The sequence below is a fragment of the Haliaeetus albicilla genome, chromosome 24, assembly GCF_947461875.1.
Source record: "Haliaeetus albicilla chromosome 24, bHalAlb1.1, whole genome shotgun sequence".
NCBI lineage: Eukaryota > Metazoa > Chordata > Aves > Accipitriformes > Accipitridae > Haliaeetus > Haliaeetus albicilla.
Window position 1 is genome coordinate 11380400 of NC_091506.1, and position 24960 is coordinate 11405359.

The following is a 24960-nucleotide window of genomic DNA, read 5'->3' on the forward strand; positions in this document are numbered from 1 at the left end:
ATGTGTAAATGTCACAGTATCTCAGACCTCTGCAGTCTGGCAACCGATCTACAGCACAGGGCCCTTCAACTGCCCCATTACAAACTCTGCCTGGTCAGGTCACTGCTATGGATTCCTTTTATTGGCTTGGACTAGTACCAGGTTGCAGCCTCATCAGAAGAAAGGCCATGAAGAACACCACAGTTGGAGCCTTCTTTCCCATACCTCACTGTTGCCAGCAGTCCCCCCCCAGAGGTGGTAATCTACTACAGACTCCTAAGGCAAGGACTGCCTGCTTTGCCTTCTCATCAACATGCTGACCACTCCATAGGACATTTCTGCTGAAGAGTGGGAATGCACAAGCCAATACATGTTACTAGTATTGAAGCAGCAAGCACCATTCCCCCCTCAGCATCAGTACGACAATGAATTGCATGCTGCACAAACGTCAAAGCTCTGTCCCTGAGCAGCATCCAAGATAAACTAAGACAAGATGCAGCACGTGGAACTTGTGTGCCACCAGAGGGAGGACAAGCTGACAGCAAAAGGGACACATGGCTACAGACACTTGTCATGTGGCAGTTAGCAAGAAACATTTAAAATAAACAGACAAAAATAATTAATTCCAGTAACCTGTCATGCCTTTCCAATCCTTGCTCTGCTGTTATCATTAGGTTTTGCCCTCCTTTGCCCCAGACTCAGTTGGGCCAACCTGTTTCAGGGTCTGGCTCGGGACAGTTGGAGGATCCAATCTGTGGACCCTTTCCCAGCTCCTGAATGATTCTGCTGCTTCTGGCGTGCCAGTTTGAGCTCACATGAGATACAAATGCATCTTTCCCCACTGTTCTCTATCAGAAAACTGAAAGCCCAGTGCAAAAGTCTAGCATCCTCTCAACACCGAAAGATCACAGTAGAATAGGACTAACTTGCTCTTCAGACGGCCATGTATTATTGAACTGCACTGTTTGCACTCTGAGTTCACACAGCCCTTTGATTTCAACTGGAGAATGGAGCCCTCCTTGCCCTGGGTGTAGTACATTAGTGAGCAAGTTACTCACAGAGTGAATGAGAGGTGCTGGACACAGGTCTTCTATCTCTTCCTTGCAGGAGCCCCTGAAGATACAGCTGGGGTTGTCACCTCCACACCACACACAGTTGTACTTTGAGTCAGCTGTTTGGCAGCGGCTACAATCAGTGTGTCCCACAGAGCAGTTGTAAAAAGTCACTGCAAAGGAGAAAAATTCAGAGTGATCTGGCAAACACCCCCTAGGGCACAGAACAATCCAGCAACTTGGCGTCTTGCACAGAACCTCTCTTCCTCCCTCCCCTGACAAGCAACAGAAATCAGCCTGTATGTTTTCCTTAGTTTCCCTGTGACAGGACTACTACAGATGCAAAAAGCCTCATTCAAGGATTTCTCAAATCTCTTCCTGCTCTCAATTCTCATCTGCTGTCTTTTTGCTGGGGAGGTGTTGCACTCCTACCGTGAAGGTCTGCAGCACTGTCCACTCGAAGGTTTTGTCCCCTCTGCACAAACACCACAGCGTTGAATTCAAGTTGAGGCGCTGTGTAACTGTACTGCAAAGACAAAGACCATCAAGACAAAGGACTTAATAGAGGCACAAACAAGCCAGCTGAATAGGCAAAAAGCATCAGCATCCATCCTGCATAATGCACTGGCACATAAAGCCTACATGGAGCTTCCCGTCAATGCAGACAAGGTAGCATTAGCTGGGGCAGTGGCAGCACAGGCCTGTTCTCACTGGTTCACACAGTCACAATTCTGCTCTGGAAAGAGTAGCAGGCATCGGTACACTAGGATGAACATTGAAAACAAATGTGTGCTCACAACAATACTTGTCTAACTTCCTAACTGCATTTCTAAATGGCTAATCCCTATCTACAAGCCATCTGCTCAGGAAGCTGCTCAAGCTGGCATTTCTGCAATTTCAGTAGAGCTGAAGATGTAGGATTACAAGTGGCCCACAGGGCTCATGTGCACAAGGGCCTATGTTCCTCTCCCTTAATTATAGGAGTTAGTGAGCTAAAAATATCGCCTCTGCTTGCAAATCTTGCCCTAAGTAAAATCCACACATCATCCAGAAATGTACGTGGCTGTTTTAATTTTGCCTGTTGATCTTACATTCCACAGGCTAGCTTCCACCACTAAGAACAAAATCCATATTAATAGCATTTTTCTTTTCACAAAAGAACCACCATCACAGAAGAAGTTATGATCCAGCTAACCGTGAACAACAGTGCCTCAAGCTAAAGCAGAAGTGGCACTGTCCTGGCAGGTTGCAATGAGTGGTGATTTGGAGATGGCATCATCCTGTACTACAGAAAACACAGCAATGGGTCGTGTGGCTCAGACTGCACAATCTTTCTGCAAGTTGAAGATACCAGTACCACCAGGCAGCAGCATCACAGATGAGGGCCCCATAGTGCTAAATATTCTACAAATACTTTTGCAAAGCATGTTCTTTTCCCCAAAGAGCTTGCCTTCCAGACTGCTGTTTTGCTGAGCAAAAACAGCACCAGCGTGAACTCTGAAATGGCATCATATTCTGAGCACTCACCTGGTTCATCTGGCAGGTGATATAACAGAGGGACTGGTTTGTTTCTTCTCCTTCCACATAAGCATCCATCACCACTGTTCTCCCCTCCAAATTCAAGACACACTCATAGTCCTGCTGCTGGTCCTGCAGAGAAGGTACACATGGCACCATTTCTCAACTATATGGAGCTTCCTGCTACACAACAGTGTACTCCTGCCTCTCCAATTCAGTATCTTTTACCAAGCCACTTACTGTGCAAACAGTGTACTCCTCTCATTCCCTTCATTATGCCAACTCTATGCTATATTCAAGGGCTCCCTATGCTGTCACTGCCTCCATGTATGAAAGGTAAACCAATACAAAACAAAACACCTAGAAGGGAGCACATTGATGTCAGTGTGGGGAGAACTCAGCACAGGAGGAGGAATTAAAGAAAAAACAGCAAGACTGTGAAAGTTATGCCTGCATGTCTCTGTGAAACACTAGCTTGGAAATGAAGACTAGAGTACACAGATTAGGGCAGGGCACCTCAAAAAACACTAAGTATATTTTTTTTCTCTCTCCACCTGTAAATCTTCCACTGAATTGCTTAGACACTCCCTGTAAAAAAGATGAATATGTATCTGTAACCAGCTCCGCTCCTCTGAGCAGTGCAGTATATCAGGTTTAACATATAAAGTAACAATTAGTCTGTGGGCTGCATGTTCTGAGGCAGTTGTTTGTAAAAGGTTACTAAATCAGTCTTCTGTCTTGAGAAGCAAAGAGTATTTTTATCAGAGGCACACCCAAGAAACATAGCTTTCAAGGGTGGTTTTCCCCATTGCAGAAGTGTCAGGTATGACAGGAATAGCCACATTAACATGAGCGTGCCAGAAAGCAAAGGGAACAGGTAACTTATCTTTAACCTAATGGAGACACAAACAATCAGCAGAGATTCAGCAGGAAGTTATTCCAAGAACTACCATCTACAGTGCAGCACAGGTGCAACTTAATCCAAACGCATGCAGATCTTCTCCAGCAGGCTGGTGAACACCTGTACTCTCCCTTTCTCTGGGCGACCTCCTACCCACCAATAAATCCAGCTATGTAATTCTTTGTTCACAGAAGTAGGTCATTCCTCTAGGTGTTTCTGAAAACAGGAGAAACCTAGGCAGAGCCACAACTGCCTCATATGTACTTTTAGCAGTCCAGCGGACAGGTTGCCCAAGCAGTGCTCTGCATTAATACAGTTTCTCAATGCTGATGGCGTTGGGCTGACTACCTGATAGAGGTGGAAGTTCCTTCCCAGCAGGGTTATCTTCCTTGCCACATTGACTGGAAACAGCGAAGATCCCTGGATTCCCTGCACACAGGGACATGCATCTGGACCCCAGCTAAGCTCTTCGTTCTGAAAACAAACACAAGTCTTTAGAGAAAAAGATCTCCATAGCTCTGATACAGGGAATCAAAGCCTAACATGCCAACAGAGAAACAAGCCCTGCCTGAATGAAGACTCGGCTGTGCTTCTTTACCGTGAAGTTACAAGAAAGCAATGCAAGAGCCCAAAGAGGTGAACAGCAGAAAGCTATGAATATGCTGGACATCACAGCAGCTGCCACCTTCAGGCCAGCAGCATTTCTACAAGACCTGGGAACCCTGCACACAGTTTTCTTCCTCAGGCTGCCACTTCTCGCCCTGCACATTACAGCGGTCAGCTTCTATACTCTCAAGAGGGCACAACCTCTCCTGTGTGCTGAAATACTAGACCAGCAATCTGTACAAAAGTTTCAAAGTGTTACAGCCTTAGACTGTGAATTCCAAAGCCCAGCGATTTACCTCCTCCCAAAACTCAGGGGCATCATACTGATAGTCGAGGTCAGGGTGGAGGATCCTGGGAAAGTCAGGGACATCCCTCTCTGAAGAATCACCATCACCCGACAGAAGAGTAGAAGCAGAGAAGGGAGATGTGTCATTCTCAGCCTGCAGCAAATCCATCCAGTCCTCTGTGTCCTGGAGCTCTGTGCCTTCCTCCAGCAGCCAGTCTGGGGGAGCCGATGGTGGGAGCTCTGAAGCAGGTAGTTCAGTTCCCAGCAATCTGGGAGAGTCGTCAGAAGCAGCAGGGCTCCCCGGCACCTGGCTGGGAGTTTGAGGAGATGGGATGGCAGATGTCAGTGCCTCTGTGGTAGGAAAAGAACTTGGAGGCCACTTCAAACTGGTGACATGAGGGGAAGGTGTTGCTACTGCTGCAGATGTGTGCAGAGGACTACCCACTAGGGTGGTGGGTGGGTTAGTATTCCATGGCTCCTGGGCAGTGGCTGGCCCTTCAGTGGGCAAGGCTGCATGATCCACATGTTTGGATGGGCTGGTGAGGACAGATGCAGCGGGAGAAGTTGTCTCTGGCACAGTGACAGCAGGTTTGTCTGCTGGTGGTGGTAGAGGGGATTCTGTAACAGCCTGGAGAGAGGCTGCTTCAGTTGAGAGAGTCAAGTATGTATAGCTGAGGGTTTCTGTAGGCTCAGTCGTCGTATCTGAGGCTGCAGAGAGCGTGACATGGTTGGGCTCTGTGAGGGGCACAGTGCTCGGTACCACATGCACTGGGGGAGTGATGGGTTTTGTGGCTGCAGTTGGGGGCGTGGTAGAGGACTTGGTGAGGGGAGCTGCTGAAGAAGGAAACACGCTTGAGGGAGGGATCTGGGCCTAGAGAAAAACAACATGGTGGGGTGAGAAAAGAGAAAGAAATGAAACAGAGTAAAACCTAAGCAGAAAAACACTCCACATTACTTCCCATAGCAGTGTCCACAAGAAGCTGCTTCACCTTCTGGATTTCAATGAGAGCTGCATCTCATGTCACCTTATCTTGGGATGGGACTGGGGAATGCTCACAGTGCAGAAGATCCAGCAACAGATGACTGCACTTGCCTCCGCTCAGAGGGAGGTCTGCCTGCCTTCATTCCCCATAAAACTCCAAGGCCACCTGTGGCAGCCACAAACTGGGCATCTGTTCCACCTCCCCACTCACAGCCTCCCTGCCAGCTTGCTCTTTCTTGTCCCTCGCTTTGAAAACACAGGCTGCATAACCCCAAGAGAAGGGTGACCTGCTTCATCTGGTGGCAATTCCCCAGAAACCTAGCAAGGCCTTCTAACATCAGGGACATGCAGCCTTGTGTCGCTCCAAGGGGAGACTTTGCTCCAACAGCTCACTTCCTTGCTTGACATAACTGACAGCTGCTATTTTACCTGAGAAGAGATCTGACTCACTGCAACTCACCAAGGCTGTTATATCACATAGGACTAGGATCAAGTAGGAGACGCACCCTTTCATTGTAGATAATGGTTCCTTCTTCACAGGCTGCTTTATGGGTGCAGAGGTGCTGCTGGATGCACCAGTTACATCCCCAGAGACTGCTCACACACTTCTGGCACCTGGAACAATGATAGAAAAGCAGCTGCTAAGATGACCCAGGAAGGGACAGCTACCCTCCCTATAACTACAGACAAGAAAAAGCAGGTGCTCACGGTGCCGATTTCCACAGCAGGGCCACTGCAGCACAGTCATAGAAAGAGAAGTCCACAGAAGCAATGAAGATGTCATGGAAACGCACTACGAGCTTTATGGTGACATGATCTGAAAATGAAAATAAAAATTTCTTAGAAATGGAGCCACTATAAGTCTACCATACTCTTAAGAGACACAGCATGCTTTAGGAAAGACACTGTCAAACATGGAGGCAGATTCCCTTCCATGCTTCTAGCATCTCAATCACTGGATTATCCTACGGACACTAAAAACAGGTTGGATAAGTTCATCAGGAGTAGTTTATGACAGCTTTTGCCAACCCATGCGAAGGAAGACTAGTCCGAAGATCCCTCCATCTTTATTTGCTATAATTCCACTGTCATTTCTGTATTAGATGAAGATGTAACATTCCAGGCTCAAAGCTGATTGTCTTCCTTTGTCATCCAAAGGAAAACCAAACCCTTAGAACTGACATGCCCTTCACATACTGCCTTCACCTTGACAGCTTTGTTCTATGTCCAGACTAAGAAGTGAGTTAGTGAAGAGGTTTATAAGACTTGTAATCTCACTTGCAATGACTGAAGGCTTATCTGCTTTAAATCTAGGTCTCGTGTCAACTACAAGTCTCAGGATAGCCCAGTTCTCTTTGGGAAGAGACTATCACTGTTTTCTGATAGACCAAATAGCTGCAGAGATGGTCAAAACTTACTACAGCTGATAGCATGAGCCTGAAGGAGATATTTTGCATATGACAGTACTAAACCAGCTAGTTAATCTTGTTCCAGACAAATGCTCCCAACACTGGAGTTGGGTATTAGTTCTCCAAATAATGGGAACATACTGCATGCTCTGCTCAACTGCAGGAGCTGCCATTTCTCCAAGACAGTTTGCTATAAAAATAAGTAACACGAAGCTTGTCCAGTGTTCCTCTCACAGAATTCAGACCTCCACTTGCAAGCAAGCTCTATTCACAACAAAACAATTAACATGTCTGGTGAAGGATCAGTCAAGCCTAAGCTGCATTCCTGATAGGATGACAAGTAAAGCAGTATGCTGGTAAAACAGCTGATGATGAGGTGTGTATGAAAACCTACGATTAGGAGAAAATAAGGCTACCATATGCAGCTGGAGGCAGGAGTCACTGCAGTACTGTCAACTCCCATCACTGTCATAAAGGTGATTGCATTTCACAGTGGTGGAAGGGCTAACACCTCCCAAGATTTCAGGGTTATGACACCATATTTATAAATATTTCTTTCTCCAAAAAGACCATTATTTCCCATGACTGCCAATACTGTTCAACAGTACAGAAGATGAGGTCGTGCACTTGCAAATTGAGAGCAAGAGTTTCTGCTATCAACTTGGAGCTCAACAGCTTAAAGTGACTGATGAGCTGGTATGCAACCTTTAAAAGAAAGCTGAAAAAAGCCAAATATTTTAGTGAGCTGGGAAAAGTATTACAATTAGGAATAGAAAAGTGCCAGTATCTAAGGCGCTGATAAGACCTCATTTAGAAAACAGTGTACAATTCTGGTTACCAGCTTCAAATTCATCTTAGCAGAGCACAGAAGCCGTGCAATGAAGGGCTAGCAATACAGTGAAGGAGAGAGGAATTCCGAGTAACAAAAGAAGACGAAGTTGGCGCACAGTTAACACGGCAAAACTCGGTGCTAAGAATGCCTGGCCATAGTTCATTGGGTGGGAGAAGAGCTGTGGAAGCAAAAGGACAACACAAATAGATCAAACGGACACAAACCATCCATGAGCAAGTTTAGGCTAGAAAACAGAAGCAACTTGTTAAGTCTCAGAGATGCAATATGAAAGTCACATAGATAAAGCATCTATGGAGCCTCGAAATAAAAGCAAGACTGACTTACAAAGGAGTCAGTAAGAATATCTGAAGCCTGGAATAATAGGAACTAGACTGTGGCTTTATCTACATGGATTTTTCACAACTGTGCTTAAATTCAGGCTCACATTTGCAGAACTAAATAGAGAAGCCAGTTCTGGCCAGTCAGCAGCAGCAGCGCATGAACCTCTTTCCCTCTATGCGTGACCTGGTTGATTTGTTCCAGACTAAAGTAATGTGAAAGCCAGATATAATAATATTGTAAATAAAACTAAAAATGAAGGAGTTTGAGATTGAATGAGTGTGTTAGCTGGGTTCTGCTGTCATGTTATGTCCATGGAGATTGCTTCAGTCCTATTAGCCAGCTGCATACTTGCATGGAAAATCTGTTTAGTCATTTAGGTGAATCGTGTGGAATGCTTCCCAACCGGCACCTGCCTTTTACTTCAGATGAACAAGCTCTTTGAAGACATCAGCTCATCAGAGCTCACACTGACAGGCTGGGTAAAATCCAAGGCAAAGACTATAAACTGAGAACTTTCCAGGTTCTTTAGAGTGGCCAATTAGCAATATTCAGCCGGTTATTGTTCACAGTAATAGAAGGCTGACCATGTATTTTCTGAGGTTATGCCGCACTGCGGATTCATTTCTAACTTTAAGGACTGTGGGTTCTTCTTGCCTTTCCTTACATGTACTTCCTTCTCCCACTACTACATGGATTTTGAGAAGATTTACATTTTGATTTAAATAATAAAGCAGTATTTAAGAGAGTTCTCTCTCCAGATTTATGACAAAGCTGCCAAACCAGTCACCACTCTAGACTGCACTTCATATCATGTTTAGATTTGCATACAACCCTTCAAGCAGGATCTCCTTTCCAACTACCAGAATCTGGCATTGGAATTTGGCAACAGCCCAAAATAGCACAGGATGTGTGTGACAAACAAGTAGAAAGCAAACAGATATTATGACAGAATGAAATGAACACCTGCTGACAGACCACATACATTCATGGCTGTTAATTCTGGCAACGTGACGGACCTACAACATACTTTCTCCCAACAATGTTATCAGAGCTATCATGCTGCATTTAAAGCATTTCACTGACCTGCTCCTGTTGGCAAAGCTGGTGCTTGGCTGGGATCTGGAGAAGGACACATGATTCCTGACTCTGTCAGAACTGCTGGGCTTTCATAATCTTCAAAGTAACATGAGTAAAATTCTTCCTCACGCAGAGGAGGTAAGTCCAAGATAGCCAGGAATATCTACCAATTCAATAATATCCAGTAAATAATTTGCCCTCTAACACATTCTTCTTCATGTCATCTGATTTTCTAGTTCTATTTTCTCAAAGCAAGAGCCCCATAAAGTAGTTATCTACCTATACACCTATTATTGCTATAATGCCTCCTAGGACTGAGTGTTCCATTCATCATCTCTTACCGTTCCCAGACTGAACTTGGCATCTACCAAGCAATTAGTAACTTCCCCTTTTGCCCAAGTCTCTAGCAAAAGACAGGTTCTTGCCATCTCCTGACACGACAGACTTCAAAACACTACAGAACCTTCTTAGCTTTTCTGCCAGCTCTAAGATGCCAGACTGAAGCCATAATTTTGGGTAACTCCTTTCAGATCTTCCTGACAGCAAGTGTAGAAACACTGTGAAGCCACAGACACAGGCACTTTATAGATACCAAGCCAAGGAGGGACCCCACCCAAGCAGCCATCAAATATTCCAGAATACCCAGTAATTCTTAGCAGGCAGGGACATTTAGTTTTACGGGGGAAAAAAAAAAACCCAAACAATTAAATTGGCTGGTAGACCCAAGCTGTTAAGTCTCTTATGTGAGGCAGACAACATTGTGCTTGAAGGCTCAGTGATTCAGTACCCCACTGAAAGCAACAGGAAGACTTGTGACTCCTCAGAGTTTGCAGAGGACTTTCTACATGCTTGAGCATCATCAGAGGATTGTCACCACTCACATTTCTCTTTTCCTCTCTGCTGATATTGGCTGGAGTTAGTGAGTGAACAGACAGACACTGCTGTGTAGAGTTAAAGCTCCAGAGCCACTGCTCACTCAACCTGGACCGCAAGCACTCAGAGCGACGGCTGCACCTGCAGGAAAGAGCAAGAAGCCGTATGAGAGATCTGTGCGGCCCTAGCAGGACATGTTCGGCTTCCAAGCTGACACTGGCTGTCTGAAGCCTTGCTAGGGTCTTGGGGAAGCTGCTACACAAGCTATGGAAGTCCCAGCTTCCCACCACCTTCAATAATACAATGAAGTGTTGCCAAAATACAGATGGGTAGGCACTTTTTGAGCTTCAAGGGTCGTAAACTAGTTCTTACAGCATTCTACAGGGAGACAGAGCCAGCAAGCAGACAGACACACCAGAATAAACCATGTCTCATTAAGCAACATCAATAGGGGAGCAAGTGAAAAAGAGTGCTAAATAAAAGACTGTTAAATAAGAGAGTGACACCAGAAGAGATAAAATGGTTTCTCTACATTTGAAATGAGGCAGTTTGAGCTGCAGTCAGACTAAAACCAGGCTGAAATCCACTGGACAGGAGCATCATGAGTGGTGACCAAAGACCCACAAAGCAATGGAAAGATACCCTTGTGTGCAACAGTGACTGCTGGCAGTGTTTTAGGGAGGCAGACAGAGGAATGGTAAATTAGACTGAATCCCATAAAGAATATCCCATAAAGGAACTAAAACTAAATTCAGACACACAGACATAAGGGAGACAGTAAGTGGAGACAATCCCTAAGCACTATCCCTCCAAAATCCTTGCAGGTGAACTGGGATCTATCTTACCGTCCCTGAAGGACACACCAGCCACAGTAAGGATCTTTCAATGCCAGACAGGATTCACAGTCCAAGTGCAGGGAACATTCCAGTATGGGAACCTTCACCACCTGTCAGAGAAAGACATCAGTGTAAAAGCAGCGCACACAACACAGGCTCCAGGTCTATGGCTTCTTCTGCCTAACTAGCAAGTTCCATCATCTACATGCTCACTGAAGCAACTTCTTAATCCCCAATATTGCATAAAGAAAAAAGGAACAAGTTTCCAGAGCCCATGTGAATGGCCATTTCACATATTGGTGAAGGACATGTAAATATCAGGCTGTACAGATGTACTGAGGCAAGCAAAGTATATTGCTATTAACAGGTTATCTATGACACTTTTTGCAAGAAGGAGACTTTATTTAGTGATAAAACTGTATTTGAACAAAATGGATCAAAGAATAGCAGACTAAATACCATTTGCTCTTGTGCTTTTCTGGACTCTGTCATGGGAGATAATCTCTCTTGACATATAGGTGACTGAAGCTGAAGACAGCAGCTCCAGCTGAGGCCTCTGAATGCATCTGCACCATTGCCCAGCTCTACCTGGAAAAACTATCATTTTGACTGAAAGTAGACCAAGAAGCTTTGATCAATGTGGACAAAAACCTTTTGCCATCTGGGTAAGTTTTACTTGCAAGACACTTCTGCTTTAATTTACCATCCTTGCTGATTTCAGCCTCTTGCCCTCTCTTTAATCTGCTACTACACTTCAGCTACTACACTGTCACTTACTTTAAAATACCAACTTCTAATCCCCAACCTATTACTTTTGCTAAGTACATTTTTTAATTGAGAGAACAATTACTGTTAAGGATATATTTCACATTTCCCTAATCTTCCACTTACAGATTTCAACTCCTCCTTTTGAGTATCTGAAAGTGCACTGGGGGGGGTGTGAAGGGAAACAGTGATTTTCTGGCATGCTCTCATTTTTTGTTTGTTCTTTCCTTCAGAGTAACTCAAGAGCCGCTTTTTCCTTTGCTAGGAAAATTCTTTTCTTTCCAGCTCAAGGAGCTGATATGAGCGGTGTTGTACAAAACCTCTTAAAGTATCCATAGTTCGATTTCCTACTCAGCAGACACCAATATCCCAAGAGCCTGAGGCATCGCAGTGCCTCCTCCAACTGCCACTGGGCACAAACAGAATTACAGAAAGCAAAAGAAGAGGGAAAGGTGCCTCATGTGCTTCCTTATACAGCTTGATTTCGTCTGCAAGACTGTTATTATATACCTAGTCAGAGCACAACTCTGCTATCTAAAGATATTTACCACACATTTCTGCTTTTTGTAGGTTACATGCCTACAGAACAGCTTAATCTTTCAACTGATTAAAAACAGAAGTGTCACAGTTTTAATTACACAAAACTTCCCGTTTCTCTTTTTAATCTTTTGCAAAACCAAGACAGATCACATTACTTGTGAACCCTGAAGGCTCACATTCTTCTGCTCAGATAGAGATGCAAACTGTTGTCCAAACAGTTCCTGCTCAACACAGAGGAACCCAGGAATTTGCAGTCTCTTGCTTGTCTTCATGCCAATAGAGGAGCCTTTTATAACCTGCAGTTCACATTCCTCCATCACTGCTGATACAGTCTGACTGACTTAAGGAAATGTACACACAAACAGGCCACAGTTTAGGGTAACAAGACTTCTCCCATGCTTCCTCCAGCTTTTGCAAAAGGCCAGTCCCCAACTCTGTAAGCCAGACTGGCACACAGCTGCTGCCCAGCACAGGCTTAGCTATGCACACTGTTTCTCTGCCTCCCCTACTCCCATCAGTAGCTTGTCTGGACCTCAAATGCTTTCAGCTCTTCTGTGGAAGGGATTTTATTGCTCTTACCATTGACTGAGTCATGACAAAGAGGTGCTCCTGCAACTGGTCAAACAGCAGGTCTCCACTCACCATGCTATTTAACTGGATAGCTAAAGACGCGTATATATGTGCATCTCCCATTGCTCCTAAGTACACCTGCAAGAAAGTCACAGTTATATGCAGGCTAAGTATCACAGCAGGAGTTGGGGGTACCTATCCTACATCAGGAACAAGTTGGAACCACTGCTGTGTGTGAGGATTTCAACCCCCCACCAAAATCTCAATGCAGTGAGTTCAGCCACATGAAGCACATGCCTAGCAATACCAGTGGAAGCCACGTAGGATGAACCAGCCCTGATGCTGGCTGAGTGCAGATGTAACCAAAGGCAACATGACCACTGTTTGAGGCATTCACATTCTCAACAGTCAGTACAGTGTGAGAAGAGACTATCTGATAGTAATGATCTTTAGTAGGACTGACTTCCCAAGGGACAAGAGAAATTGCCTTTTTTTTCCGCTTGCACCTGAGCATCCCTGATGAGTTTTATCCTCTTTGCTTCCTGTTGCATCCAGATCATACCTTGTGCAGTCTCCCTCTGCTGTCTCCCAGAAAAGCAATGGTGTGGCCATCTTCCACATTCACTGCCACAGCTGTCAGACGGGCCTCTGTTTTCTCCAGGAGGGGGGCTGCTTCCAATGGTACCCGGCTGGCCATGGGGCTGGGAGTGTGGTCAGAGCCACAGGGATATGCATACAGGGTGTCCTTTTTTGGGGAGTGGAAAGAACAGGGAAATCAGTAAAAAAAAAAAAAAAAAAAAAGAGGATACAAGGAACATTAGCACCTTTAACACTTCCCACCATCCCCTTCCACCCCAATTCCTTAAACAAGTGCACTAGCAGTGAATTCAGCTTTGAACCCCTCTAAGCTTTTTCACTGAGAGTAAAAAATATAGCTTTTAATAATTAATTTAGGTATGCTGGCTGTTTGTACCCTCACAGAATCCTGCAGACATTTCAGCAAGTCCATTCAGCATCAGTAATGAAGTGCATCGAAACTCCAATAAACTCTTAAGTTCTCCAAAAAACTTTACTGGCTACACAGTGCCATGATACAGTTTTGGGGAAGATTCATCGTATCTTTCAAAGCAAAACCAAAAAGATGAGAATTCCTGCTTCCAGTGCAAAACCACCTCATCACAAGAATCACCACCAACAATTAGCATGGTTTTATCACCTACAAATTCTAAGCCTGAAGTAGAATCCCAAAGCAGCAGGACATACATAAACACAGGGTGGAGCACAACCTGCTCCAAAGTGCTTACTAACTAGACACAGAAACTGTAGAGACTAGAGACCCACAAAAAGTCAAAACAAGTCATCTCTGCATACTGCTTCAATCCTTCTGCATCTTGTGAGCTTTCTGAAAATTAACTCCAGAGCACTGTGCAAAACCCAGTCATCCTTCTGTTCCAGTTAGATCCCTCCCAGTCCCACTAAACTTTCACTTACTGAATTCTAAAGCAGAGAGAATGAAAGCTGTCAAATTATTTACTATTTTTATGTGTAGAGAGAAGATAATTCCATTACAATTCATCTTTTTCCTAAGTAACAAACTCAGTCTTGCCTAGGATAGATCCTCTGTTGCTTTGTATCTTTCTTGACACCCTGTTCTGCGTCCACTTTAATTTTACAGTATCCTTTTGGAAACTGAATACAGGGTTGTTCACCCAACCAATTACTATTAAAAACACCATTTTTTAATCGATCAGTGGCTTGTCTTCAAATAATGTGGCTTGTGCAAACTAATGATTTTCATCATGAAACGCCTCATGGATAACAATTTCACCCTCCTCTCCAGCCCCTTACTAATTACTCTTACAAAGCTGCGTGTGGAGCAGAGGCATTAACTGCGCAGTCCACACTGACTCCAGCTCCCTCTCTTGCCTCGGGCAATGTGGTTGAATTTAGACTCCTTGTGAGCAGAGTTACATATTCCTTCTGTCTGATGTCTGTGGCTTTGCATTTGGCAGCACTGAGCTGCACGGTACCATCCGGCACCAGGCAATGGAGCTGCCCCCACCGGAGGTCAGCGATAACGGCACAACGTGGCATTCTTGAGGCATCTGCTCATCACCTCCCACCGACCCCACAGAAAACTTGACCTTTTTTCCCCCCCTCTCCTCCCATTTCTCTGTTGTTTTTTTGTTGGTTTGTTTGTTCGTTTGTTTGTGGTTTTTAATACTTGACTGCTTCCTGGAGAAACTAAAAATGACCAGGAGCTTTTGACAAAGTCTATGGAAATCCCACAATAAAATACATTTAACCTGCTGACCTCTATTCACTTCTCAAATATATTGCTATCTTAGCAGGGAAGCAAGGCTTGACACAGAGGTTCCATGTAAGAAACCATGCCAGTTAGACTAGCACTACTTTCATTCTGATGCTTTATTGTTTTCCTTTCAAATACTAATTCAACTGATTTTCTACACACTAAGCATAAGTCTCTGACTTAAAGCCTCAGAGGAGGTTACAACTTCTAATGATTGTTAGTTTTTACCATCCTGTAAGCTATCATTCATTTTTAGTGACAGATATTTTTCTTACCAGCTCTGTCATTTGATTCTTAAGCTTCTTCCAACCACCTTGTTGTAACTTAAAGATTTCTATTTCTCCAGTTGTCCAGTTCCTATAAGACTTATTAGGAAGTGGGCCACAGCCAAATTTCCATATTCAAAAGCATCAACTGTTTATTTTGAATGGGATTGTAGCCATCTTTTGCAACCTTTGTATCAATTCAGACAAAAGTTGGAGCCTAACAACCTCACCACTGAGGCTGATTTTTCAAAATTTGCTTTAAAAAAAATACCTACAAGTCAGAAATAGTTATATCCCAGTTGTGTTTAGCACTGCTGTTGCCTATATGTCATGCCAAGGGCAAGTCACTTCACACACAACGTTTATCTACCATAAACAACGTGACCTGTGCAAGCTCTCCCAGCACTGGCACAGCCTGCCTGTGGCCTTGCAGGGACTGTCTGCAGCACAGCTAATGACAGTCAACAGCTGAAACTTGTTCCATTCTACAGGATTAAGACCATGATACCTGTATAAAGTGCTAATATAAATTCACATAGAAGCTGTTTGAATTGTTTTCAGTGAATAACATCTTGACAATGTAGTTGAAAATACACTTCAGGGATCATCCAGTGTCCTACTGCAATGCAGCAAGTTTGGATGAAGCTGCTGCCAGGAATTCTGGTGTGCACTTCCTACATTGCACGGGTGGGCAACAACAACAGGACAAATCTATATCTGTGCATAAAGAGGACTGAAAGCTCAGTGCAAAAGGACAAGTTACATACCTTGAAAACTACACCCACAGAAGATATGCAGCCTTCCCAAGCCTTGCAGAAACACATTTCACACTTCCAATTATCAAGTCACTAATGGCATCTATGTAGTTTCCTGCATCTGAGGACTAATGGATCCCCAGCTAACTGAACAAATTCACTGGTTCTGAAATTCTTATCAAAGCAAGCATTTTTTTTTCCAGTTGAAAAGATTGTATTGAACTGTAAAACTTAATCTTAGCCTCTCCTGATGGGCTAAAAATTGGAGGCAGTGCTAACTAGGGAAAAGGGCATACCTTGTACACAGGCTGGTTTGGAGGCAGAAAAACGTGAAATTAATTAGCATTATTCTTACATATGGCACAAGCTGCTGCCATTGAAACCGAGTTAAAACTGTTCCTGCATAAAACGTTCATTGACAGCCACTTCCACTCAGCACTGAATGGAGCAGGCTGGAGCTGGCACAGACCCTTATATGTTGTTAGATACAATCTTAATGACAACCGCTACCATGTACTGAATGGTGAAGGATAAAGTTTGTTAGGACATTTACATATCATTGGACACACTTGTTAATAAGATGCCATATTTTAGCGAGCCCACTAGCACCAAACTGTGCAGCTGGGATCCTGGGATCTTGCACCAGGAATCACACAGCAGAGACCGGCCTTTTTCTCCCACCCTGTGCACCCACTTCACAGGATCAAGTGGTACAGGCAGACTCTACATCATTTTGCATGAAGGATTTTTCTAAAGTACTCACACCAGTTTGACATTTAAGTCCCTCAAGGTGCCCTAAAAATCACCTGTGACAATTCCTGCTATGCGGCCCAGCAAAGCACACATGGGGTATTGCTGAGAAATACAGTGAAAGCAGCACACCAAGCTGGGCAGTCTCTTGCTTCCCAACTCTTACATACTGCTCTTGACCCTACGTTTGTCCTGCTCCAAGTCTGCTCTTTACCATTCCCTTGTCCCTCAAGTATTCTACAGTCAGCTTTAGCTACTGAAAGGAAAACCATAATTTTAAAACTGGTTTTGGACCACACATCCACCAAACTCAGCAACTTCCAAAGCTCTGTGGTACCACTTTGCTCTTTGTAGCACAAGGCTGGGAAGAGGCAATTATATGGACAGCCTGGTCTGTAGAAGGAAGACACAAGATAACATGCTGTTCTGCTAAGGACTAGCAACGCCCTCGGTGAAAACAGGCTACTCACAACCACAGAGCCTCATGCCAGGACACTGCTTCCAGCACCACCCCAGGAAAACGCTGCTGCTCTGTGTTTGTGTCACTGTCCCCAGTGTCACAGCACCAGCCAGCGTGGCTGACAGACTGCAAAGATTCAGGGTCACAGCCACTTCAGTTCACATTTTTATCCTGCAACATCCCATCATGCCTTTGCCATAGAATTTCAAGAAGGATTATCACCTCTTATAGCTCTGGAGACAAAGAACCACCAGGTCAGGAGAAGATCTTCCATGGGCACAAAATTTTGAAGGACTAATAGGAAATCAGGATTTTGTTGACACTTGGTTTTGGTTATGTTCTTTTTTGTTCCTGGGTGCCCATGCAGGAAGTTGTTGTGAAGTGCACCTCACCGTAAGCAACAGGGACCCAGCACACCATTTAAACAGGTCTCATGGCCAGGTCACACCAGATACTCTCCCCATTGCCACACACAGTCCCTCTCCCTCCACCCCACATGGGCAGGTTTCCTTGCAGAGAGCTGCAGCAGAAATGAGATCGACTGTACTTAAACAGGACACAACAGTTCTTGCATGGCATTGCTGCAGTAGCAAAGAAACAGCCTGAGCCCAGAGGCTTTTAACCCAAGCAGACTTCAACATCCATCTGTGGGAAATGGCCTGACTTCAGGAACACGAAGCAACACAAGAACATGTTGCAGACTATTCTTTAGCCTAGCAAAGGTGCAAAGTCACTTACCGCTGGCAGCTGGACACAGTTGGAACTGACATCGTATTCAATATATGCCACTTCTGCCCCTTCTTCTGACTTCCCATCTCTCATGTAGCAAACATCCCTAGTCCAGTTGGTCAGGCGATCCACCTCTTCCATTGCATAGACACAGAGTGCAGACTCCTCGCTCAGCTTGCCAGAAGAAGCCTGCCAGGCAGAGAAGGCAGCAAACAGCACTTCTCCCTTGGTGTCCAGCTGCCCCTGGGCCAGGCCTTTTCCTGGCCGGGTGACATAGGCTGCTTGCAGGAGGCTGTACGTATTGGCTTTGCTCTGGCAGAGCAGAGGTAACTCCACATACGAGTAATAATGAGAGTCATCCAGGCAGATTCGTGAAATGTAGGTCTTGTACTCACGTGACTGAGACTTGAGGTCCCGACGGTAGAATAAGAAATAGACACTTGAGCGATAAGTGAAGGATTTAATGAAATGATGGTTGTACTCAGAGAGCCGGCCCACAGCTAGTTTTGCTGTTTCTTCATAGGAGAAAATGGAGTGAGAGTCTGTTGCTTGAACATCCCCTCCGTGGGCCCTCAGATTTCGGGTAGTGATGGGAGGAATCCCTCCTCCCACTCCTCGGCTAGTGTACCCTCGTCCGACAAACAGCAAGGGGACCTCATCCTTTGAGTAAGCTATGAGTCCCACAGTGGTGATATTGGGATCATTAGCAGCAACGTACTGAGTGTCACCAGGGCTCTCTGGTCGGAAGAGGACATGGTCAATGGATGTGAGGCTCCTCTTCTCACAGATTCCCTGGTGCACACTGCCACACACGATGAGCTCCTTCTGCACTGCGTTCACTAGCAGCAGCTTGTTGTGATTGTCGGTGTGGTGTGCCTGAGGGCACTCCAGCTTTGAGACAGGGGGGAGGCAATCTTTACTGTCCAGAACTGGTCCAGTTTGAACCACATTCTTCATCAGCAGGTCAGATGTCAGCTGAAAGAGAAAGTTGGTGGCCCCCAAGTAAATGGTCCCAGATTCCAAGTCCATAGACAGGTGGAGGAATTTTGTAGCGTTGCGCGAGAACGTGACATACTGCAGTCCCCGTGGAATCACTGCTCCCAAGAAACAGAGAACAGGAAGGAGGAACGTTCCCAGAGGCATGGTAAACACTCTGCAAGAGAGGACAAGCTGTTATAACTCCTTGTAAACCAGGAACGAAGATTAACACTCATCAAAATCCTTCAATAGCACTCTTATTACTAGAGGTAGGCAAAGAGGACAGGGATAACCACAGAAAGCAAAGAGCTAGACACAAAGAGCCAACACAGGACATTTGCAGAAACACCAATAGAAAGAGGCGTGCAGGAGTATCGGAGACTTCACTCAATCACCTCCACATCAAGATGACAAGCATAGCATATTCAGGAGAAGCTGGAATACTGCAAGCAATGTTCTTGGGGACTTTCCCAGGTACTGCTGGGTGGTACTGGGGAAAGTTTCACATGCCCAGGACTTGTACTAAATTTACTGAATGAACAGTCCAAAGCACAGATTCATCAATCCAGGGACATAACCTAAGGAGAAGAGTCTTATCTGTGCTGTGACAGAAGGTGTTTCAAGCATTGAAGTTGATCGCTATGCTTTTAACATCAGAAAAAGCCATGTTTAACCAGACTCCTGCACAACTCTTTCCTATGATGCTATATTGGAAGTTCTCCAGGACAGGACCACATTCCTACAGCAGCTGCACATCGCATACACTGTTAACAAGCAACACCACAGTAAGACAAACCTCTGTCCAAGACAAACACAACCTGCAGGACCATTGTTTATTTAAAACTGTAGCTGGGCTCCCATTGAGAGCAAACTAATAACCCCTTTGCTCTGTATTTGATCTAGATATCATAATTAATCCTTCTCTCTCTTATCACCTATGGCTATCAACAGCCTCTTTTGGGTCCAAGACTCTTCCACTAGTGCTTCAGAAGAAACCTTCCCATGCCATATCTGCCACTGAGCATCACCCACCCAAGCAGGACCTAGGTACCAGGATGAGGCCTCCAGAGAGTCAGTCATAGTGGCTCCCAGCCACCCCCCTGGGGCCACCAGTCTGGCCCCAGCCCTGCCAAGCCAGCCCTAGCAGGCCCCCATCTCCTTGGGCAGACACAGCACGTCCAGGCAAGGGGGAGACCATCTTGTCCTGCTCACTTGTTACTGCACTTTCTGGGGGACAAGTCTCTCGCTGGCACTCATCTCTCCACAGCAACTCTATCAGTACTGTAAAAGGCAATTTAAACATGTGTGCTCTGTGGACAATGCTCTGTTCCTTCACCATCCCATGCCTCAAAGTGCAGGCAAAGCCAGATGGGGTGGGTGTTAGACAGATCCAAGGAACCACCAGACCTGTTCTGTTCCTCTCCAGAGGATCTTTTGATCAACTCCTCTTGAAATCCACTGTGACCCACCCAAGCTATCCTGAACAGCATGGGGAATCTCACAGCATGGTAGAAACATGGTAATAAATACCTGCAACATTTAGATTAATGCTTTCTGGGCAGCAGCTGCAAGTACTCATAATTTACTATGAGTACCACCTTATTTGAACTGAGAAGTAGATGGTGATGCAGCTGTGAATCTACTCCCTTCCCTCCCTCTTGCAGACAAGGCATCCAAGCTACACACAGCTACACAGATGCCAAGCTGGGCCAGGGGCTCAACAGAGCTGATGGGTACAGTATCTCCTCCAGAACTGATCTGTAATACGCTGTGCTCATTTTGGCAACTCAGCTCCTCAGGGTGATGTTAATTTTGTAGTTAAAGCTAAGAAAACTATCATCACTTCCCTCCTACAGCATCACCCCTCTAGGATTTTCTTGGTAAGCTCAAAGTGCTATTAGCCCAGACGTGCTTAGAGCACAGAGGTGGAAAAAGATCTGCAGCATTTCAAGAGAAGACTATTCCAGCATTTACTGCAGCACTTAACCAGTTTAGGTCACAAACTTCTCACCACACAGACTGCATCTTCCACTTGTTCTGTACAGCACCCAGCGTGCAGAAAACACAGTAACAATGGTGAGAACAATAACTATAAGACTCTAGATCCATCCTTTATTTCACTGCTATTGCAAAAAAAAACCCAAAAACAAAAAACGAAACCTCAAAACCAAGCCACAAAAAACTGCTTTCCAGCTCCTTTGTCAGTAAAACAGGCATCTTTGCTCTACTAAACGACCATTTGAGAGGATTAGTCTACTTGTGAAATCCAGCGGATGGAAGGTATTATAAATACAACACATTATTAAATATAGGCTTTGTGAAGCTCTGGAAAAGCTCCACTTCACATGGTTATTGTAGGTAAGTAGGTAGTACTGTCAGGATATACCCAGACACAGGAATGCTGGCTCTAGGCTGGCAGCTTTCCCCCTGAGCACACAGCCACCGATTCACACCATACCAGCACTGTGTTTAGGTTACTCACACACTAGGGCTTTTGTTTGCCACGATAATGGACACTTGGTGTTTTCTGCTCTCAGTGCTATGAACACACTGTGCTTCGCCCAGATTTGCAAACAGTGCTGAACTAGCCTTGGAGCCTCTTTCCAGGGTGGTGAGAGAGTGCGTTGTAGCACTTGACAGAGGTCCTCATCATGCAGGAGATATTATCTGTGAAGCATGATGAGTGATATTTATAAAGCCAGCAAGCAGATATGTGTAGACTGAAGGATGGAGCTCTAACTTAACTATATCACCTTGGGTTTATATCAGTAGAGCATATCTTGCCCCAGCTCCAACATGCGAGTTATTTTTTATGCATTCTCACCATTTTTATTGGAGGAAACTGTATTCAAGGAACTCCTTAATCACACAACTGCCTTGGTACCTCTGCATAGCCAACATGCAGACATCACAGTGGCTTGTTGTGCAATTCTGTCTGGAGTCTCCTCAGTTTCAAAGCTTAAAATGCCTGCAAACAAAACAATAGGCTGATGACCATCCAACAGCAGGAGCTTTACTATGTTGTGACAGAGCCACACTGACATGGAGAAGAGAGTCTTTGATCTGGAAGCAGCTGAGGATCACAAGACATCATTACACTACACCACTTACAGGAATCTCTAATCTTCTTTCTAACTAATGCAACCCTCCGATGCCAGCACTTACACAGTAAAATCAGCATGTCTCTTTGGAATTTATGAATTCTGAAATACTGGCTTTCTGGCTAGAGGTCATGCCTACAAGCTGCAAGATTCTGCTCTGTCCACCACATAGCATCACTGACAACTGCTGGGGCAGAACTAACATGCATACATGCCACCAGTGGTTGAACTCAAAACACAGTGCATGACACCATTCTAGCAACACAAATCTTTTTACAAGCTCTCTGATCTGTAGTTGAATCTATCCCTAATGTTTCACTGAAAGCATTTTACCTATTGGAGAGCCTGTACTGGAAGAGATGGAAAAGCAACTAGCCTTTCATTCCAGTAGACCACAATCAAAAGCAGATCCTGCTGTGGTCAAAGCTCTGACCTGAAGCTATTCTTGTTTCACTCACCAATATCCCCGTAGAAATCACTTTGTTAAGAGCTAGTCCTCCAGGGTGTTCCAGGTTAGAAGCTACTCTCTAGTCCTCATGACTCTGGGAAAACAGAGGGCAGCTGAGAAGACACACACACACACAAAAAAGGTAGTACAGTATGTTCTGCAAGCTAGTTCTAATCACTCTGAGCAATGAGTAAACATTGAATATTGTGCTCTTTGTTGCTCTTTGCTGAAAAGCCATTAGCAAATGAACTTGTATTTATTGCTAGGTAAGCATTCATTAGAAATGAGCACAAGTCTGTGTGGCTATCAGTAGTTAGAAGCATTCCCATTCTACATGAAAATTGAGATTAAAAAAAGCCAGCAATGTCTTTTGATTCAATTTTCTGAGTTGTTTCTCAAGCATGGACATCAATGCCTTTTATTCTTGCTTTTCAGTTAAGCCCATCACAATCTCTCTGGGAGGACAGGAAGGAGGAGGATAACCTACATTTAAATCTGATGGTTTCATGACAGGCCACACTACTGAGCTCTTTATGGATTTACTGAACCGTTCTGCTTCCTGTGCTCACTGCTAGTGTATAACACAGCTGTTACAGACAGATTGCACTAAAAGTGTGTAGCCTTTAATTAATTCTGAAGGCAATTGCCAAGGCTTAAAGATTCTTTTTAAATATTCCATTTTTTGGATGAATTCCCGTTAAATAGGAAAATGCTCCAGACAATACTCTGAACATTGCCTCTAACACACTGTAAAATATTAATATCTAAATGATACTTTTGAGTTTCATTTATTTAATCTGGATCACAACAGAAGGGCTAGAGGATTAGTCAGTTCTGCCACAGAATATTTATATCACATCCACAAAACAACAACCAATAACATGGAAGCAATGGCACTATTTTGTTACTTGGAATTTGAAATAAGACCGTGTTTTCTGTAGCACTATTTTTACCTCTCTGACCTCACATATCCCTCTCAGACACTACTTATTTACTAAAGAAACAAACCCAGAATTCATTTGGACACATTTTAGCAGCGTATCAACACGTAAAGATTATTTCAATCCTCACAGATTATTTCCCTAATACCACATCCTATCCCCCAAACATAGGGAGGTCAGATAATGTTCCAACTTCTAGGTTAGATTTCATACTCAACACCAATCCCAGCAGAATTATCCTTGGAAAAAAGTAGGCCCCTGAAATTTGCACCTGCAGTTTCCACTGTATCATTTGCAGAGCCAACCCACAGCAAGAGCACTAAAAGATTTAAACATTAAAAGCATAATTCCTCCAGCTGCATGACAACTCTTGTGCTCCAGCACATTCAAATCACCCAGCAGCAGGAAGATGACCACTGCTGTGTTTTCTGCACAAAAGCCCTGAATTACAGCCCCCCTTCTAAGCATCATAAGCTCAACAGAGACTTGCTGTTTTCTGCTGTGAAAGATGACATTCCCATTAAATAAATTTTTTTTGAGTCTTATTTACTACTACCAGGCCAGTTCCCTGCTCTGCTGTTTAAGAACACTCACAACAAGCAGCTCCAGCAGAGATGAACACAAACCTCTGTTTTCCAAATAAAATTGACCCCAAGGAGAACCCCAAGTCCAAGCCATCCTGTCAGAGCAGGACTGGTACAGACAAGGGAGTTCTGATATACCAGATGTGAGTAACACCAAAGCTGAGGTCAAAATAACTCAAAAAAACCCTCTAAAGACAAAATAGCAAATCTGAAACACCAAGGGAAGATAGCAAAAACCCTGTACTTTCAGGCTACAGAATTAATAGCATTGTTAGATAAACACTTGAGAAAAATCATGTTTTCCAAACCCTTGACAGTTACTGCTGACCATTACAATGCACTTTGCTGTATGGGGGTTGAAGAAGTTACACTAAAACAATGTTGCACAAAATACTTTGTCAACTTTGTGATACTATTGCCATTTTAATGATGCTTGTGCATTATTAGGGTTCTTTGGAAAAACTGTAGAAAGTGCTTCTACAACCCTGGGCCTACCTAAATATTAATTTTAGCCATACTAGAATTCATTGATGGTAGTGGACAGGTATTTCCCTATAACAGCTCTAGCATAACCGACCTTTTCTCTTGCACACAAGAAAATGTGTTATAAATACTAGTTTAAGCTTCCAGTTAATGGTTAATGAAGAGTTAATGATTAATACAATGATTTATAAAAAGTTTACAAACAAGATAAGACAAACTACACAAACATTTACAAGGAATATAAAGCAACCACAAGCTGCTTGCTATTAAAAGAAGCTCTCTTCAGATATTCTGTCATTGTAAATTGAGGGTTGACTTTTCACTTTACCATCTTCTCAAACGCTAACAAAATATGAACTCAAGTACCATGTTGTATATCTATTTTTAAAAGGGGAAAGCAAGTCAGCTGTTAGTTTCTCAGTATCTTAACAAAACCAAAGGATAACTTTTTGCCAGTGTTATACACTTGAAGATTGGAGTCCTTTAGGATCTGCTCCAACCTTCTGCATAATCACACCACAGAACACCACTAAACAATCTCTTCTTCTAGCCCACGAGCTCCTGACTAAAGTCTCCCAGTAAAAGC

At 44.2% G+C, this 24960-nt stretch overlaps 1 protein-coding gene across 2 annotated transcripts in view; it reads right to left on the reverse strand.

The window, feature by feature from the left end:
- The window catches only part of PLXNB1 (plexin B1), an 83994-nt gene that overhangs the window by 22804 nt on the left and 36230 nt on the right, over positions 1-24960 (reverse strand). For both annotated transcript variants that reach the window (XM_069812116.1, XM_069812117.1), the window contains exons 3-15: positions 17849-18992; positions 13131-13313; positions 12578-12706; positions 10703-10803; positions 9866-9998; positions 8991-9147; positions 6033-6141; positions 5831-5939; positions 4353-5213; positions 3799-3924; positions 2559-2681; positions 1464-1557; positions 1038-1204 (exon numbers count right to left, since the gene is read on the reverse strand). In XM_069812116.1, the coding sequence (XP_069668217.1) occupies positions 1038-1204; positions 1464-1557; positions 2559-2681; positions 3799-3924; positions 4353-5213; positions 5831-5939; positions 6033-6141; positions 8991-9147; positions 9866-9998; positions 10703-10803; positions 12578-12706; positions 13131-13313; positions 17849-18982 (3426 nt within the window). In that variant the 5' untranslated portion in view covers positions 18983-18992. The remainder of the gene's footprint in view (positions 1-1037; positions 1205-1463; positions 1558-2558; positions 2682-3798; positions 3925-4352; positions 5214-5830; positions 5940-6032; positions 6142-8990; positions 9148-9865; positions 9999-10702; positions 10804-12577; positions 12707-13130; positions 13314-17848; positions 18993-24960) is intronic.